The sequence below is a fragment of the Echinops telfairi genome, unplaced genomic scaffold (genome assembly GCF_000313985.2).
Source record: "Echinops telfairi isolate 266 unplaced genomic scaffold, ASM31398v2 ScPeMD7_7406;HRSCAF=8444, whole genome shotgun sequence".
NCBI classification, from domain to species: domain Eukaryota; kingdom Metazoa; phylum Chordata; class Mammalia; order Afrosoricida; family Tenrecidae; genus Echinops; species Echinops telfairi.
Window position 1 is genome coordinate 1,496,404 of NW_022111306.1, and position 21,260 is coordinate 1,517,663.

The window sequence follows — 21,260 nt, forward strand, 5'->3', positions numbered from 1 at the left end:
GATGCCAGGGGCTTAAGTGGAGAGCAAATGTTTTGAGACTGATGAGGGCAATGAATGTACAAATGTGCTTTACACAATTGATGTATGTATGGATTGTGATAAGAATTGTATGAGCCCCCAATTAAATGATTTTTTAAAAAGTGGATGTCAGAAGGGACTCATAAACTTGCTCTTGAACATACAGTAGCTAAAACAAATGGAAGAGCTAAGAGTTAAGCAACAGAATTCGAAGGTTAGCTTGAAAAGACCAAAGAATAATATTATAATGAAATATTCAGATATCTGGAGGTAGCGTGCCCAAAAGGAAGAAGACGTGCAGCAGAAATAGAGCTGGAGGAACTGAAGAAACAATGCAAGCCTCGAGCAGCCATACTGAGGAATTCTGTGAGCAAAATATTGAATGATGCAGGAATCAGCAAAAGAAGACAGAGTACATAGAGTCCTGTATGTAAAAGAACAGGTTGACATCCCACCATTTCAAGAGGTGGCATATGATCAAGAACCAGTAATATTGAAGGAAAACGTCAAAGCGCACTGACAGCATTAGCCAAAAACAAGTGTCTAGGAGTTGATAGAAGAACCAATTAAAATGTTCCAACAAGCTGATGAAGCACTGAAAGGACTCATTATTCTATGCCAAAGAGTTTGCAAGACAATTACCTGGCTAACTGACCAAAAGAGATTTTTAACTGTACTCATTCCAACAGAATTCAGAAGAGGATTTGACTGGCGTATCATTGCTGATGTCAAATGAATCTTGGCTGAAAGCAAGGGAGACCAAAAAAGATACTTATTTGTGCTTAATTCATATCTGCAAAGGTACTTAGTGTGGATCATAAGAAACTATGGATAACATTGAGAAGAATGGGAATTCCAGAACATTTCATTATGCTCATGTGGAACTTGTACCTGGAACATGGACATTCTCTTTAACATAACAAGGGGATCCCGAATGGTTTAAAATCAGGAAAGATGTGCGTCAGGATTCTATCTTTCCACTAAACTTATTCAACTGTATGCTAAGCAATAATTTAGGATACTGGACTATGAAGAAGAATATGGTGTCAGGTTTGGAGGAAGGGATGCTAACAACCTTTCATATACAGATGGCACAATCTTACTTACTGAAAACCAGGAGAACTTGACATACTTACTGATGAACATCAAGAATTGCAGTCTTAAGCATGACTTGCAAGGCAATGTAAAGAAAAGCCCAATCTTCAAAACTGGACCAGTAAACAACATCATGATGAACAGACAAAATACTGAAATTGTCAGAGATTTCATTTTGCTTAGACCCACAATCAACACTTGTGGAAGTAGCAAAATTTAACAACTTATTGCATGAAGTAAATCTGCTGCCCAAGATGTCTTTTAAATGTTAATGAGCAAAGATGTCACTCTGAGGATTAAAGCAGGCCTGATCCAAGCCATAATATGTTAATAATCTCATATACATCTAAATGTTGGACAATGAATAAGGAAAACTGAAGAAGAATAGATGTATTTGAATTATGCTGTTTGTGAAGACTATTGAAAGTACTGTGGACTACCAAAAGAACAAACAAATCTATCTTCGAAGAAGTACAGCCAGAATGTTTCTTAGAAGAGAGGATGGCAAGACTTTGTCTCCTGAGCTTTGGTTATGTTTATAAGGAGGGACCGGTCCCTGGAAAAGCACATCATACTTGGTAAAGTGTGGGCAGTGGAAAAGAGGCAGGCCCTTCATAAGATGGATAGACACAGTGGCTGCAACAATGGGCTCACCCATCACCACCATGGTGAGGAGAGAGCAGGTCTGACTGGGTCAGAACGGACTGCAGAGCATCTGACACCAGAACAGTCCCTCTTAAGTAATAACTCCCGATGTCTCTGCGCCCTCAGCTCCTGGTCCCATTTACATATTCTACATAATTAATATAAAAGAACACCCCTGCTGTCCTCGAAGTGACTTGGATTCACTTTCTGCGGTACTAAATATTCGTAGGAGCAGAGAGCCTCCTCTTTCTCCCAGAAAAAGGACTCCCAAATGGGATCATACTTGTAATATTTTTACTGACTTACTTCATTCCGTGTGTTTTAAAAGTTCATTCATGTTATAGCATGTGTTGAAATTTTATATCTCTATTGCTTGATAAAATATCATTTTTTAATTTGATAAAACCCTAAGAAAATATGTTCTAAGGTAATTCAATAAAAATGCAAACAATGCCATCAAATGTTGCCTACTGTTAAAATCTATAGTAAAGGTAAAAGGAAAATATCAAGTACAAAAGATAAATTTGAATTTTGTCTATAAATATGTAGATTTCATGCTGTCAAGTTGATGCTGACTCCTAAGACAGAACAGAATTGCTTCGCGGGCTTTTTGAGATTGCAACTCTTTACTGGGGCTGCTGACCTCATCTTTCTCCCAAGGAGCAGCTGCCCGGCTTGAACATCTGACCTTGTGATTAGTATGCCAATGCTTGACCCACTGAGCCACCAGGGTTTCCTAAGTCAGCTAAAACTGGTCTGTCAGTCCTGTGGATCTTTTTCTTTTTTTTTTTTAAAGTATTTTTTTACTTCATTTAAAAAACGTTTTATTGTGATATAAGGAAAGGTTTATGAAATAGCTAATCAGTTTTTCATTCAACAACAATTCATAACCCTTTTGTTTCCATTCATCCATTGTAATCTCCTCAGTGTATTATCAAGTACCCCATTTCCTCTCTGTATTTTCTGTTTCCATCCCTTTTTCTTTTCTTAACCCTATGTATTTTGCCCTAGGACAAATGCTGCACTTTTGATCATAAATGGTCAATTATTCTAACACGGGAATGAGTTGCGTTCCAACCTGAATGGTGACTCAGGGACATACTCTTTGGGCGGGTCCCACTCATCTCTATAAAAACAGTTAGCTTGGTCTCTCATGATGGGGAGGGTGTATTTATTTATCTTTTAAGAGAACATTTGTTAAAGCCTTAAATGGAACAATAAAAGACAAAGGGAAAAAACATATCCTGCTGAGAGAGACATTTAGCATGAGGTCATAATGATGTCCAAGGGTTTGTTGATCTACAGAACATTAAAAAGGACATTTCAGGCCAAATGAAAATGTCAGAAATGATTGGTTGGTGGTAGATCAGTGCAGTTTGGCTACAAGTGGTGTTACTAGGGCAGGAAGGGGTCCTGACTGGGAGGCTCAGAGAATGACTCATCACTATGCAAACCCCAGTGGTACAACTGTACAACTCTCAAAACAAGGACACCTCCAGACAAGCCCCCAAGGGAGACTGCATCTCTCTGGGCTGGTGGAGTGGGAGGAGGTAATGCCCTTTCTGATGCACTCGGAGAGAAGTCTACTCACATTCCTGATCAGTGTTCAGAGGGAATTCAATGGAGGATTCAGACAAGCGAGGACTCTACAGACGGATCTGTCTGTTAGCCATAGCCTTCTGCAAAACAGGAACTCAGACTTTCAGCTCTAATATAATTCCCTCCTCTAATCATGGGTTTTACTATTTACAGTCCTTGGATCACACAGGCTTGTGTGCTCCTTCCATGCAGACTCAGATGACACTACATTTAGATGGCTGTTTTTTGAAGACAAACCTTTAAGATTCCAGACACTACTCTTTCTGATAACCGGGTACCATCTGATTTTTTCACCACACTTTTCTGCAAGTACTTTCAGGAGGTCTCTGTTATGAAACCTAGTACCCTGCCAAGTATGTGATGACCGGGTTTGTGTCTAATTAAGGAGCCCTATAGGTACACTGATTAGTCATTTGGTTACTAACCATTGAGGTGGTGGTTGGAACCCATTGAACAGTTCCATAAAAGAAAAATTTGGCAGTCTCTTCCCATAAAGTTTACAGTCTAGAAAGACCAATGGGAACTTATACTCTGCCACATGCATTCTTTGACAAGTTGAAATGGACCAACAGTATGTAACAACAATTCATAGTCATGGCCACAATGCCTTGGTGGTGTCTGACCTCTAATAAGTGCTCAGTAATTGACTGAATATAGCTTTCTTAAAGATTTAATTTAGGGAACTACATAGGAAACAACTCTCTCTATCCACAATTGAGAGATAGGATAAAAGGGTTATTAAACAGATGAGTATAGAAGATCAAAGGCATACATCTGACTTGAACAGTTAAAACTTGGTCAGTTGCCCCCCCGCCCCCCGCCCCTGATGCATGCTGGATATGATGTGGTTTTCAACATTTTCTGTATCTTTGTTTTGTTTGTTTTTGTTTGTTCATATGAGGGCATATCTCATAGGTGCTAAGTCATTGGAGGCCACACTCTTGAAGTTGTATGTTTTTCTCTTTGGGGTATATGAAATTCAGGATGGATGAACATATAGGGACAGCAAGTAGAACAAGAGTTTCAGGGAGTGAGGGGTACAGTGGTGGTGCGGGGATAAAAGGGAGGTGATGTCAAGGAGTCTATGAAGAAAAAGAAAGTTTGGAAACTGTGGTAACAAGTGTACAATTCTGCTTGACATGAATGAACTGTGGAATGATATGATATAATATAACATAATATATTTATAATTATAATAAATAATAATAATAATAATAACAGATTTAAATTTTTCTTGCTAGACTAAAACGATGTCATTAGGAATAATGTTTAAGGGGACTGACAAAAATGTGGTAAAAATAATGTTGGAGTTATATAAGGGCCTGAAGCGAGAGAAACGTACCCTTATATTCAGGCATATATATATTTATAAATCTTCCTAGATTGATTATATTGTCCAAATACACATGATAAATAAAAAGCTATCACCTGTCTGCTTTCTTATTCCTTCATCCCCAAATAATTGATATATTACGCATGAAGTTTGGAGCAATTTCTGATTTAGCTCTGACCTTTCCCCATATCCCTTGTATTATGAAATCCAACTATTCGTCTCATTAGAAAATCTCCTAAAATTCCATTTCAATATATTTCTTATTTAGATTTAATATCCAGAATATTCTCACAAGCAGATTTTCTTACTTAAATAGCAAAATCCTAGAAATTGATGGATGTTTCTGATCTATGTGTCAATGTGAAAAATGAGAGACAGTATATTAGGATTTCTGTTTATATAAGCTTAAAGCAGCAACTCACAGTTAACTGGCATAAAAAATATGGTGCTTTATATAATCAGTATAATCTGTTAAGGGATTTCCAAAAAGGCATTATTATAGACAAGTTAGTAAAGATGTAGCAAAAGAAATATGTAAGATGTTAAAATTTTTCCTTAGTTGTTAATGTTAAGATGAACTATCTTAATAAACTTATGGTGAGGGATCGGATTTGTCCTTGGGCTTTCATATTGTAAACTGATAATACAATTTACAAAGATTAGCATTGGCAAAACTATAGAATTTTTTTATCCTAAGGATTTAGAGAGATTATTGCAACTAATTAAGGATGATCATAATATAAATTTATTAGTACACATCTCTTCCTTCTTTAGAATGTATTGAACAAGTATAAATATTGAAACTATGGAAATACGACTGAGAATTTTAAGTACACATGTAGAAATAAAGATCGTCTACATACACTTAGGTTTACCCTATCGTTAGGAGCCACAGTGGCACAGTGGTTATGTGTTGCACTGCAAATCACAAGAGGAGGCTTTCTATTCCTGTAAAGAGTTTGAGTCTTGGAAACCCACTGGAGTGATTCTGCGCACTCCTATAGGTTTGCTGAGTCAGCATTGACTCAGTGATAGTAGGTTCGGTGGGGTATTTAAACTCAAAAGCATTCTTACTGCCAGAGAGTTTATGCCAATTCATAGCAACCCTTTAGGGCAGGGACTGTCCAGGTGAGTTTCAGAGACTGGAACTGTTTGCGGGCGCGTACGCCCTCTTCCTAGATGTGCAGTTTTTTGGTACTCCTTGAAAAATATTACGCGAGCTAAATATTGATGGAAGCTTTCATTTTATGACAGCAAGTTTTAACAAACTTTGAATTATAAGCTTGTTGCAATGTAAGTCATCCATATTTTTAATTTGTTTTTTATCCTCACTATAGGTAATACCATATATGTAAACATTAGCTGTAGGTATATTCCTGAATTTCAGCCATTATGCAGGTTCTCTAAACTTCTTTAATGAAAACACACTGAGTTAACTTTAACACAGACTCATAATTTTGTTAAATATGTAAGGTGAAGAAATGTATACTTAATATTTCTGACCATTTCCTAGTTTGTCACAATTAGCATAAATCGTGCCAAAGATTTTCTCATACTGCCTTAAACACTCAAATGAATTTTTCTATAAATTCAAATTTGTTACATGTTATATCCTATGTTTTGATTCAGAAATATGGGTATCCCAGATCTTGAGTTTCACAAGTTTTTAAATACATAGAAGCAATTTTCATATAAATTGTATTCCCCAATTTATATTACCGAGAAGTGGCTAAAATGTAAACTTTTTTCCTTAATTTCTAATAAGCACATGGCCATTGACATCATCTATATGGAAAGTGCTTTGAAGCTGAGAGTATTTGACAAACATGGGGGCCACTGTTTCCCCGGCTCCTGACTTGGTCTTTTGTGGATGACAAAATAAATATAACTGACTTACCAACAGAATTATTCAACTGGATGGTAAATCCAAATGTTATATATAAAAGACTTTTAAACAACTCTGTCCTATAATTCCTTTAGAGAAACTCAATTGTATGCCTGCCTGCCATTGAGGGACGTAGGTCACACACATCCATAACTCTGTAACCACGGACTCAGTGTTTTCAAGATATTTTGGGTTCAAAATCTTTGTAGCTAGAATTGGAAATGTGTAGGCAGCACCACGGTGGAGTTCAACATGCAGGTTTCTTCCTACCATTCTTTCTGCAGCCCTATTTAAATCACCAAGATGATGTTCAGATAGGGTTCAGATCTCAGCCCTGCCATTTGATGCTGGGCTTCAGAACTCTTCTATTCCATTCTGAATTCCACTGTGTCCAGGTAGAACTTATTACAAGGGACTGAATTGTCCGGAACTGTCAGTGTAAATATCAATAGACTTGCCAGTAAAATTAGTTTCCCACTTAAGGGGATTGACATATTCTCGTGTAAAATTCTGAGAATAAGAAGTGTTGCCTTTGCTTTATTGTTTAGTTTTTATCCTTTCTAGTGCTTTTCACTTACGTTTGTTGTCACCTGCTCCCTTCCCCCGCCCCATCACTAGATTCCAGGGCCTCTGGTATCCTGGGCACCGGCGCTTGTCCTCTATCTGTGTCTCTGCGTCGAAAAGCTCTGAACCTCAGCCACATGGGACAAGCCTGCCCTTGCTGATAATTAAGTCATTCAATTAACTAGTGTGGTGGATTAGTGAAAGGTTAGTTCTTTCATTTCTTCATCCATGGTACTACCTTTTTTCTTTCTTTTTTTTGTTTAACAAATACAATTTTTTATTTCGATTTTCTTATTTTAAAAAGAATCTCTTTACTTCCACTAAAAAGCTCTTAGGCTTTGTGCCTCTCCCACTAGGACTTTCTGGCTTGGAGGACGTGTTTCTGTCTGTGGGCTGTAGTGTAGGGAGCGTTCTAGCAGATGGCTTCCTAAGAGCACTAGGGGAGTAGTGTTCTCCATTTCACCAGGTCCGCAGTTCCTCGCTCGCTTACATGTAGGATGAGAATACCTGATTGGCTTTGATGTGTGTATGTGTGCCAGAAAACAATTAGCTGGTGATTTAGGTTTAACTGGCACTGTCCACTGAATCAACTCCTTCTCTCAATGTCCTATGTTGACCTCTAAACTGCTGTGGCTTCTAACGTCAGCTAGGAATAGGTCAAAATACCCCCAGAACTAAAACCTCAAAGTTGTGACAGCAAAATGAAAATTTAAAGGAAAATTATAATGTATTTCTGATTTATCTTACCTAGTTCTTAATCCTGTTCGTAGGCCAATTCATTTAGGCTGTGTGAGATCAGAAAGTGAGATTACTCATTGGCGTTTAAATTGCTAGAATATTGTTATATCTATGGTAATCACTCCAACCGCCCCCCAGATAGGCAGATTGGACATTGTATTCATTGTCCAGTTGAAGAAACTTCAGCTCATAAATGACACATCCAAGCTACCAGAGCCAGTGGTGAGCTAATTGAAGCTCCACACCACCTGTACACTAATAGTGTGTCTCTCCATTATCTGGTAGTGCCGACCACTGGTAATCTTGTGGGAAGACTTCTAAGAAGTTGTTCTTGGCCTGAGTTACACCTCACTGAGTATATAAAAAAACAAGGTCAAAACAGTTTATTCAAATTGTCCCTTGTAAATACATCACATGCCATGAACAAGTATCACGTTTCTGGGACCAAGAAGATTTTAAGATTCTTCTGTTTTTGTTCTATAATTCTGGCAGGTGAGTGACTTACATTTTGATATATATATAAGTATCAAAATTTTAGGAGAGCTTAGTATAAAATAAATCTGTTAAATTAATGACTTAATATTTAGTGTTGAGTATATCTTGTACTTGATGAATTGCCAAAGAACTTTAAGGATTTCCTATTTATTACTAATAACAGTTAAGCATTATTAGTATAAGCACTACGTGTATGTGGAAAATATACAGTTTATGTGGTATATTTACATAAATTAACAGCTAACATATTTAGAGCTCCCATGTTCCAGGAACTGATAAAAATATCTTTCTGTGTATTACGTGATTTAACCTCACAAGAAACCCATGAGATGGAATTTGAACTTAGATTCAGGAGTCATTTCTTTAATCCTGATATCTGCATGTTATCTATTACTAGATACTCTAGATTAGAATCACTAATAAAAATTTAAAATTATAAGCTACATTTGTGACAAGGCGACATATGTTGCTGTTACTGCTATGGTTTGTTGCTTATTTTTATAGTCAAAGAAAATGTTAACATTTTAAATAGGACTAGTGAAAATTGATTTACTTTTGGTCTATCAAAACTCCCCTCTCTGTAATTGGATGTTCAGGTTACTAAGTCTAGTTCTTGCTACGACAGTTTCCTGCCCCATTTTCCTTTATGCTATTGACTTAATGGAGAAATGAGATTATGATTTTTTTCTTTTTTTAAAAAGAAAATCTCACATTCTTGTTTTACTGATTAGTTCTTTGGGGAATTCGATTTAAATATTCCTCTGCCCCTATATTTCCTATATTTCTTAGGTTATTGGGTCTAGAAAACTGCTTAAAGGTATACAAATAATATTCAATAGGTAGTACTATGAACTTCCAATTGTAGCACATGGAAAGAACAAACCAGCGCTGTACTTATCAACTTTGCATGCACCAGGCATTGCAAAATTTTTATGTCACACTGGACCAACGTGATGGGACTATGCATCCACTGGGCTTGTTTGCCAAAGGAAAACTATTGTTCAGAGAAGCAGAATTATATGCCTACTGAGGTCACTGTAAAGGCAGTTTGAAAAGTAACTCTACTGAGCTTGAAATTGGAAGTGTAGGACCAAGGTCACCTGCTATGTCATGAAGTTGTAACAAATACAGTTAAATGAAGCAAAACAAAACAAACTATAGCAAGCCAGTATCACTTGTTTTCTCACTTTCCATAATGCCCGTATTGATCAGGGGGATGTTGTGGTGTCAATCTGACTTTTGCTTTATAAAATTCTCTGACAACTTCCACCTTACTGTCATCAATGATCTTACATGGAATCATGTATAGATTATTTAAGAGAAGCTTCAAAGCGGGAATTTTCGAATTCTATAATTTCTTATATATTAATTACATAAAATTCTGTTTTAGGAACAGTCGTATCAACTATTTGGTAACCCACTAATAGAATTCACATAAGAAGAGGATAAATGTGTGGTTCTTTTCACGTCAGTTGTCAATTTTGAGTGCAATGAATTTTTTCCCCTATCAACTTTCTATCTGTCTTTCTATCTATTTAGCCAATCACCAGTCTTTTCTGGTTTCAAGTTATCTCATTTTGTGGCATTAGCATCTTTTAAAATGGATGCCAGTGGTGTGTGATGCTTTCTGCTGGATATCTTATGTCCTAGACTCCTCTTCTGCATCCATTAGCTTAGATGTAGCATCCACCATTTTCCCCAGAAGTCCTTTTTCTTTTTCACGAGGATTGGTTCTGGGTTCCAAAAGAAGCCATTGCCATTTAGGCTTTTATTGCTTCTGTCTTTTTCAATAGAGCTAGGAAATATTCAGGCTAATAAAGGATAATGATCACTCATGATGTCTTGCTAAGACTTCAGAATTAAATTAAGATTTCAGGGGTTTTAATTTTTTAAAATGTTATGCCTGTATGTCTTTTCTCTGATGCCAAAATATTGTTTCTTAAGAGTATTGCCATAATTAATTATTTTGTGCTACAATATATTTATCATTGTTTAAAAATGAAAATACCAATATTACGAATAACCATAAAACCAATGGATTTAGGTCAGGGTTTCTTTTTTATCTACCTTCTGAATATAGGCATTACAGATATACTTGGTTTAAAGTCAACATTACACAAACACTTGGTGTAAAGTCACGTAAAGTAATTCCTTTATTATGTGTTAGTATGCAATTAGCATAGTAGATAAGTGCAATCATTTTGATATGTGTTCAACTTATAACAATAGATACTTTTGTGTTTCTTTTAAAAATAGTTTTTCTTGTAATTAGGTAAAACTATTTACATGGTTGCAAGGTAAAAGTATACCTATAACAAGACACAACGGAATGCTGGTTTCTCTTTAATGATGGATACATACCCATTTTAATTCATTTTTTATCTTTCTGTTGTTTTATTTGAAATAATAAATAAATATAATTTCATATAACCCCTTCCTTTTAGACTAGGTATTAGTTAATAAAATCTGCATCTTATGTTTTTTTACTTACTGTATCATGAGATATATCTATTAGTACATAGATTTATTTATTATTTGGAGGTAACATGTTTAGACAGTTCTGGACTCTCACGATTTGAGGCTTGAAAGCTGATAGTCACTATTTGAGAAGATGTCATGAACAGAAAATAAATAATTTCACTTTTATAGAATCCATTTGATAACATTTAGCAAATGCTAAGGAGAAGCAATGTCTAAGACTGTTTGGGCAATCAAGAATGGGCATACTGAGGACTTGTGTGGGCAAATATTAGTACAGACTTTCAAAGGGACAGGTCTTTGCTCTCTTAGCTAGCTTAACAGGTTTATGGTAGTTTTCGGTATCATTTATAATCTCAGCAGTTCAAAGGCACTTTTAGAAATCTGGAAAAGGGTCTTAATTATTCAAAAGTGGCTATCTTTTCACTTACCCCTCCTTTTTTTTTCTGTGTTCCGTTCTAGGCCCAAGTGTGAGCTCGAATTTGTGCTCAGTTCCTCTCCCCCCTCACCTTCGTCAGGACTGTCACCCTGATCCTGGAGCTTCTGAAGTTAGCTGTCTGTCTAGGAATTGCTGTTGGTCTCCATTTAAAACCCCAGGCATCCCCTGGTGTTTTGAAAAAATGGATTCCTGTTCTAAAGTACCTGTCTCCCAGCGAATTGACTGTTATCCAGAGGCAGGGGCCAACGAAGCTTCCTGTGAAACCCGTGGGTGCCACTGGTGCCCTACTAACAATGCCACTGCCCCATTTTGCTTCTATAACTCCAAAGAAGAAGCTGAGTGTGTCTCAAGATTTCCTGTTAATAAGCGCATCGATTGCCATCCTCAACCTGGGGCGTCTCAGAAAACCTGTGAAGCTAAAGGCTGTTTCTGGTGTTCTACAAGTCTCGCCAATATACCCTGGTGTTTTTACCCAGCAGATGGTCCATATGGCTACACTTCAAATGGCCAAGTTTACAAGACCGCTAAAGGATGGAGGTACATATTTCTTAGGGTTTTGGGTGGGCAATTTTACTGCCTAGAGTTTCTGATTCGGTCCCATGGTTTGACTTGTTGCACATGTCACCTCAGAACTAACATTCAACTGTTATTTGCTCTATCCTGAAATCTCTGAGTCTTCATGGGGAATTAAAACCTAGAGTACATGTTTTTGGGTGTTTTTTTTTTTTGTGCTTCCCAATCATTTGGATTTTCTCTATCACTGTCTAGATCCACCTGTTGAAGAGGAGGTCACACCTCTATTTCTTCTTGCTCAGTTTCACGGGTCCTGGGGAATAGCAGAAATGGTCACTCTTTTGAGTTACTTAATACCATTGAGTCCATAGTGACTCATAGCGAGGCCCTGTGGGTTTCTGGGACTGTAACTGTTTATGCCAGTAGAAAGTCCAGTCTTTCTCCCTCAGAGCTGCTGGTGGTTTCAAACTGCAGACCATGGGGCTCGCAGGCCATTGTATAACCACTATACCCCCAGGACTCCTCTTATTAGGACTCCTCTTATTTTGAGTGGTAGGGCGATCTATTGCAAACAAGCTTGGTGAACGTGAGAACCTTATCCTTTATGTTGTCATGTGCATCTTTGAGAACTATCCGTTCCCTTCTTTTGTTGTCTCTGTTTTGTGAAGTCTGACTCACCCTGGTGCTGTCCAGGAGATTCCAACTCATACACCTCCTGGAGGAAGAGTGGCAGTTCCCCCCAGGGGAGGGTGCACAGGGCTGTTGGTGTCTTCCTCTTGGGAAGAAGTCGGTGTGTTCTAATGGACAACATTTGGGTTAGCAACTAGTGCTTCACTACTGTTACCAGAGCTGGTTTGGAAGTATGGCACAGCCAGGAATTTTTGGTGAAATGAGATGAAAACATAGACCGAAAAATTCCTCTTAACAGCAACTATTTCATGATGACATCACAAATCAAGTTTGAAGCCGACCGAAATATTTATTCTAATTAATAAGTACCAAAATAACACAAATGCTTAACTTTCATAAGGAAAAAAAGGGAAGGAAAAAGGAGTAGTCATTTTCCTTTAAGTTTTCAAGGAAAAAGTAGAAGTAATTGGTAAAATCTCTCTTAAAAACTGTCCATGTGGCAACTTTTGGACACTACATTCTTGGTTTGGAAAAAAAATAATGGATAACTTTCTGAGTTATATATGTAAAGAGTAGAATTCTAGTATTTACCGAGTTGGAGCTCAGCAGACTGTTATGAAAATTGACTGCCTAAATTTTCGTTTGCAATCTCTGAGGTATTTTCACTTTGAACTGCAAGATCAGGACTTGAAAACTATGTCATAATTTGTTTTTCACTTACATTTCTTAGCAGGCAATAAGATAAAGTGTAATGATGATCCTTCAAAGAATGGACTTGGAGCTCTGAGCTCTTTAATGAGAAAGACACAAAAATGAAAAATGAAAAAGATTGTAGATAGAACAGCCTGGGCAGAGGAGAGGTCTAGTCGAAGAGAGCGTGGTTGATAGCAGGGTAGTCAGAAGCTGAAGGACTTGCAAACTGAAAGAAAATAATAACGAATGTCATTGCATTTTATTTTCTATGGTACTGGATTTTGAAATGGTCCACATTGAGGAAACCAACCAGCTTTCAGGGCTCAATAAATGGAACTTGATTGAGCTCACTATCTTATTTTCTGTTTTCTGTCATTCTAAATTTGCCCTTCACTTAAATTTTTACAGATTAAAGCATAGGTAATTTGGGGAACTGTATCTTTTTAATGTTAACAGTTTCATTGACATACAAATCACATGTCATATAATTAAATGGTTTACATATATTCTAAAAGAGTTGTGCGATCATCACCACAATCAATTTTAGAACATTTTCTTCTTTCTTGTAATTATTAGCTCTCCATTTCCCCCAATCTACCCTACAATGGCCCTAAGAAACTATTAATCTAGTTACTCTCTCTATAGATTTACCTACCCTGGATTTCATATAAAGAAAACCATGAAGAACCAAACCCAACAACAATAAAAAAAAAACAACAGAGAAAATCCTCAAATAATAATAAAACTTCAAATGGGTCAAAAGGGAAAACAAAGGATAAGGTGTTACATTTTAATACATCAGTTTAGTTTATTTTCCAATGCACTGTTTTTGATAACAAGGCTACTCACCTCTATGGTCAATGGTCAAAGGTGATTCACTGGAGGCATCATCCAAGTAGAGACCCTGAGAATGGATGTTGGGGTTTCACTATCATTCATTGCTTTCTGTAAACTGGGTGTTCATAATTTAACCTCTAAAATGATTCTCTCCTCTGGCCTTCATTTTGTTTTGTTTTGTTTTACAATTATTACAATCCTTGTATCATCGCACAGGTGGTGTGCTTTTTCCATGTGGCCTTATCTGATACCTCACTTACATGGCTGCTTGTTTTAAGACAAGTCTTTAAGACCCCCCAATGCTATTCTTTCTTATATCAGCACACCATCTGATTTCTTCACCACACTTTGCTATTGCACCCACATCTCTTCATGCAGGCAGTATCAAGTAGGGCCACATTACAAGAAATGATTGTTTTTAGAGTAAGCCGCTGATTAAATATTAACTGAAAATCCACTCACAAATCTATGGTACTGTATATCTGTGTCACTAATCCTCTTTAGAGACATCATTATCATTTTATGGTGGAACATTAGAAATAATTCCCATAGGGTATATGGTAATTCTTTTGATAGTATCATTAATTTAGTCAATGGTATAGAATTTCAAATACTGTTCAATAAAGAGAAGCCTACATGTAGAGGACAGTTTTTAGACTAAAATACATGGATTCTTGACTTGAGCAGATTAAAGTTTTAAGTGACGGGACACTATGTATGCAAACAGTGAGGATTAGCAATAGGGCAAAACTTTTAATAATACTCTTTCACAAAAGCAGATCGATGCCTGCTAGATTAAGACATGTCATAGAAAAGTAAAGAGAGCATAAAAATAGCAAATATATGCTAGTCTTGAGCCATCATTCCCTGGGCATTTTCAAAGTAAGAAATATGAACCAAAATTCAATTACTTCTAAATCCATAACCTTGGGATAGCAATTATCTGTTTCTTCTCATACTGTGCCATTTCCACCTAAAGTCTAAGGAAGTATTTCTGTTCCTTTAAACTGTTAAAAGTTTGTTTAAGGTAAAGTCCAGTTTACTTAGTGGGGTTTTCAAGTCAGATTGTTTTGTTGTTGTCTATGAAGGAATTCGTGTGACTTGAAAAAACAGAGTTTAAGTCTCGCTTGTCTATACCTCTTGGCCTGGGTCACTAAAGGCGAGATTGAAACTAGGTCAAAAGTTCCCCAATTAGGAATGTAATACCAGGTGTATTCTCCCCTCAGGGGTCTATCTGAGTAATGATAAGTGTCCCCCCACCCCCCATGGCAGGTTACTCTTTCTGGTTTATGTACTGACAGAAGCGAAATAACCTCATCTGAGACAGACATTTGCCCCCACCCCAACTTCTGGACTTGAATTTTCATTAAGGTTCACTAAGCATTCTTGTAGGTGACAGGAGAGTCTGTTAGTTAGGATGGAACAATGCTATATGGCAGGAATGGATTGATCTTCTCCCTTCCGTCCAACATGAAAAACTGACCTCAGCTGAGGTGAGGCCTCTGTCAAAGTTGCTTTTAAGATGTACACAGAAGGGGGTGTTATATGGGTCATGAGTGCTAACTTCTAAATCTAGAAGTAACTTCTAGAGCATTACATGACCCCAGATCAGATACCTGTCTTCGTCTTGATGTTTATCCTTATAATAGTTGTCTCATACAATATTTGTCCTTTTGTGATTGACTAACGTTGATCAGTCTGATTGGTTTCCAAGACTATGCATGGACTCAGGTGCCTCATGGTTTCATCATTATTTTGGGGGTGGGGGGGGGGGTGGAAGGAGGAATGCATGGTGTTCTACTGTGTGCATGTACCAGAGTTTATTTATCCTTTCTTCTACTGAAGGGCATTTGGTGTATTTCTATCTTCATGGTATTGTGAACTGTGCTGCTTTGAACATGGAAGAGCGTATGTCTGTTCGTGATGTACCTCTTGCTAGTTTGGGGTATATATCCCAAAGCAAAGGTTTGCCAGATTGGGTGATATTTTTATTCCCCACTATTTTAGGTAGTGTCATATTTTTTTTCACAATGGTTGTACATATTTACAAGCCCACCAGCATGCTGTAAGAGTTTCGCTCTCTTTGCACCCTCTCCAGCATTTTTTTTCTGGGGGGCTATTTTTCTGGTTATAGGTTAATATTTTATGAGTGTTTCGATTTTCATCTCCTAGATTACTATCATGTGCATTATTTCATGTGTTTATTATCCTATTATGTGTCATTTTGGGTGAATTATTTGACCATGTCTTTTTCCCACTTTTAAACTGGGATTTTTTTCCCAATTAAGGTGTTGCAGAGTTCTATAAATTTTAGTGAGAATTTTTCTGAATACAAATTAAAATCCGAAAATAAAATAAAAAGGGTTCGGTCCAAGTAAGAGCAGTGAACTATAAAATTAAATAACAAGAAAGTAAGAATTAGATAAAGTAAATCATAACCAAATAAATTTTACTTGAGACAAAAATTATATGAAAGGAAGGGTTGCCTGAGAAGTAGAAGGACACTTGGTAATTCGCTAAGATTTCTAATGCCAATATCTTCACAGTCTGGGCCGATTTATGAGTGCCTACGCCTGCATTCAAGGAGTTCTGGTTTTATAGTGGGCTATCCACTGAGCTGTTAACCACAAGGTCTGTGGTTTGAACCCACCTGTCACTTCAAGGGAGAAAGATGAAGCTATATCTGTAATGATTTAAAGTCTTGGGAATCCACAGAAATTGTTCTACCCTTCCCTATGGTGCTTTGCTTGCTATTTTGATGCTGGAACGACGACTTGCAGTATTTCAAATACTAGCAGGGCCACCTCTGGTGAGCAGGTTTCAGCATGGTTTTCCATCTAAGCACAGACTAGGAAAGATTGGCTGCTGGAAACCTTCTGAATGGTAGCAGACCATTGTCAGCTATAGTGCTGGCCGATGAGCCCCCAGAGTGTAAGGGGAAGAGCTGGCCCCTCAAAAGTGAGTCCGGTATAATGACATGAATGGGGTAAGACTCTGAGGACTTTCCTTTGTTAATGAGGCATTACTTACACCAAGAAGGGACAACCATTCATAATCAGGACATCAAATGTACAAAGTATGAATCTATAAACATTGGAAAGTTTTTAAAAATGGAACAAATAAAGATCAGTGTGCTAGACATTGGAGAGCCGAGATGGAAGGGAATTGATCATTTGGAGTTGGAAGTCATGCAGCTTACTGTGTTGAGGATGACAAATTGATGATGCACTCATTATCAAAAATAACATTTGAGGATCTATCTTGACGTCCCATGCTGCCTGTGATAGGATAATATGTATAAGTCTGCAAGGCAATCCAGTTAATACAACTATTTTTCAAAGTTATACCTCAACTACTACATCTAGTGATGAAGAATTTGCAGAACTCTACCAACTGCTTCAACCTGAAATTGATCAAACACGCAATCAAGATGCAATGACAATTGCCCTTGATTAGAATGACAGAGTTGGAAACAAAAGGAGAGATTAGTAATTAAAAAATATGTTCTTGATGATAGAAAGGAAGCTGAATATCATATGCTAGAATTTTAGAAAACTGATGATTTTTTTCTTGCAAACACCTTCCCTCTGCCCCGCCCCCCAATAACATAAATGTGACTATACTCCTGGATATTTCCAGATAAAATATGCAGGAATCAAATTCACTATATCAGTGAGATGAGACTCTGCAGAAGCTCAATATTTTCAAACAAAACATGACCAGGTGCCACCTTTGGAACAGACAATCAATTGCTCATGTGCAAGCTTCAATTATAATATATATATATATATATCCCACCTGGAATCTGAGAACAACTCAAGAGCATATTTGACACATTGAACACTAATGACAGAAGGCCTGCAAGTTGTGTGATGGCATCTAGAACATCATACGTGAAGAAAAAGCAAAAGGTCATTAAAAAAAAGAAAGAATTAAAGTGAATGTCATAAGAGAATGGAAACTTGCTACTCAATATAGCAAATACAGCTACTTCCTAAAACAAATGGAAGAAATGCTGTAAAAGAGCTGAATAGAAATTTTTTCCAAGGGAAATTTCTAAAGACAAAAGTAGAACATTGTAATTAAATGTGCAAAGACCTAGAATTAGCCAAAGAACACACTCAAAATATCACAAGCTGAAGCAATTGAAGAAAAACAGTCAGACCTTGCCTTGAAACACTGAAGGATTCCATGTCAAAATATTGACGGATACAGGAAGCATAAAAAGATGGGAGGAATGTACAGTGTCACTGTATAAAAAATAACTTGTCAATGTTCAACCATTTCAAGAGGAAGCATATGATCAAGAATCAGTGGTAATGAAGGTAGAAATCCAAGCTGGACTGAAAGCATTAGCCAAAAATAAAGCTTGAGGAATTGATGGAATACCATCTGAAATGTTTCAATACACACGAAGCACTGGAAGCACTCATTTGTCTATACCAGGAAAATTGAAAAACTGTTAGTTACCTGGCTAGCAAAGAGGTGACACAATAAAATGCAGAAATTATAGAACAATAAAGTTAGTGTCATATGCAAGTAAAATATTGCCAAATATCATTCAACAATGGTTTCAGCAGTACACCAACCAGGAGCTGCCAAAAATTCAATCCAAATTCAGAAGAGAGCATGTGTGAGGGGTATATATAATTGCTGATGTCAGGTGGATCTTGGCTAAAAGCAAAGAATACTGAAAATATGTTTACTTGTGTTTTACTGACTATGCAAAGCTACTCAACTCTATGAATCATAACAATTTATGAATAGCATTGAGAATAGGGGTTCCAGACTACTTTATTCTGTTCATCCAGAACCTGTACATGGACAAGAGGCTGACATTTGAACAAAACAATAGTGCAGGGTTTAAAACCAGGTAAAGTTTGCATTAGGGTTGTAGCCCCTCGCCATACTTATTCATTCTTTTTTTTTAAGTAAATTAAAAAAATTTATTTTATTGGGGGCTCATACAATTCTTATCACAATCCATCCATCCATCCATTGTGTCAAGCACATATGTACATTTTTGCCCTACTTATTCATTCTTTATGCTGAGTGAATTATCCACGAAACTGGGTTATATGAAGAAGAATACAACATCAGGATCTGAAGAAAGCTTATTAGCATCTTTGGATATAGGACTTGAATCACTTGCTGATGAAAATCAAAGTCTGAAACCCTTAAAATGGATTGCAAGTCAATGTAGAGAATCCAAATCCTCACAACTGGACCAATGGACAATGTAATGATAAATGGAGAAAATATTGAGGTTGTCAAGGATTTAATTTAGTTTGGATGTACAATCAATGTTCATGAAACAGCAGTTAGAAACCAATGTATTTCACTGGGAAAATCTGCTGCAAAATACCTCTTTAGGATTAAAGAGCAAAAATGTCCCTTTGAGGATCAAGGTGTGCCTGATCCAAGCCATGGTGTTTCTTTGGTCTTGTATGCATGTTAATGATGTTGGATGATAGTGATGATGAAAAAGGAAGAGTACAGAAGAATTGATGCATTTGAATTATGATGGTGGTGGTGAGGAATGTTGAGAGTACTGTAGACTACCAGAAGAAAAATGAAATCTCTCTTGGAAGTTGTACAACCAGAATGCTCCTTAGAAGTGAGGTTGGCAAGACTGTCTCAGGTACTTTGAACATATTATCAAGAGGTATCAATCACAGGACAAGGACATCATACTTGGTAGAGTAGAATTTCAGTGAAAATGAGGGAGACTTTCTGAGATGGACTGACATGATAGTAGCTGCAACAATGGGCTCAAACAACAATTGTGAGCATGCACAGTGTTTCGTTCTGTTGTGCCTGAGATTGCTTTGAGTGGGAGGCAACGTGATGACCCCTAACAATAGCCATGCACTACGGTAGATCTTAGAGATTTCATTAAATCTTAATGACCATCAAATCATTTCAGACATTTCTTCATATTTGAGTGTTTTCTTTGTGAATCAGGCTTTTGAAATATAGAGCGAATATCGTAGAGCAAAACAGTGCTTTAAGTAGGAGTTTTTTTCTCCACTCCCAAATCCACTGCCATCAAATTGTTTACACCTCATAGCAGTTCTCTATGGGGTTTTCTTCTTTTTTTTTTCTTTTTATTATTATTTTTTTAAATCATTTTATTAGGGGCTCATACAACTCTTATCACAATCCATACACACATCAATTGTGTAAAGCACATTTGTACATTCATTGCCCTCATCATTCTCAAAACATTTCCTCTCCACTTAAGCCCCCGGCATTAGGTCCTCGTTTTTGGGTTTGTAAATCTTTATGAATGCAAACAGCCTCATCTCTTCTTTAGAGTACCTGGTGGATTTGAACCACCAACTGTGTGTTTACCAAGAAATGCTTATCTGATAGCCCTACCAGGGCTCCTTTAAACCAAATCTAGGGCCCTTGAGTCAGAGCATTTAAAAAAAAAAGTTGCTTTAGGAATTCACCTTAGTGATAGTGGAGGGGAAAGGCCTCTTTCCCTGAACCCAATACTGGAAGACACAGAGTGGTGGTGGTGGTGGTGATGATGATGATGTTGAATGGGATGTCTAGCAGCTACAAAGTTTGTAGTAGGTTCTGAAAATTGTGCAAGCTGAGTAGGGAGGACAGAACTGGCAAAGGGAGGGCTGTGTCTGGGAGTTCAGTGCTTGTCCATTGATTATTAACATAGTTTTCAAAAGTAAAAATTATACCACTTCAATTGAACATGACTAGTGGAAAACCCTGAGCCGGTTATTATTCCATTCTACTATGGATAAGATTGTATCACTATTAATTCAAATGACATGTTTGGGGTCATTATTTTTACTATTGCAGTTTTCTTATTATACTTATTATACTGAGAAAGAAACAATTATTTGTCTTAGTGCTGTACATTGTGCTTAAAATCTAGTGCTTTATACTTCTGCCGTTAATAAGACAATACTCATCTTAATTTTCTCCTCCCTGTTAAAAGTGAATTATCTGTCCCTGGTTTATCAACTTTTTTCAACAGTGTGCTCTTTTTAGTTTTAATAAATCATTTTATTGGGGACTCATACAGCTCTTATCACAATTCATACATCCATTGTGTCAAGCACATTTGTACATATGGTGCCACCATCATTTTCCAAATATTTTCTTTCTGTTTGATCCCTTGTCAACATTCTTTATACTAAGGAAATCCACTTCTTTGTGTGTGAAAATAAGTATGTTTCAATTAGGCTAATCACATTTGTTTATGTTATAGGATAATATTAAACAAACGTGACACTATATCATTGTTTGGAGATGATATTTCCCCACTTGCA

At 37.0% G+C, this 21,260-nt stretch overlaps 1 protein-coding gene across 1 annotated transcript in view; it reads left to right on the forward strand.

The window, feature by feature from the left end:
• LOC101648636 (THO complex subunit 1-like) overlaps positions 1-11,870 on the forward strand; it is a 198,252-nt gene extending 186,382 nt beyond the window's left edge. Inside the window, 1 exon segment of the mRNA XM_030887341.1 lies at positions 11,369-11,870. Within this exon segment, the coding sequence (XP_030743201.1) occupies positions 11,369-11,870 (502 nt within the window).
• Positions 11,871-21,260: the final 9,390 nt, after the last annotated feature.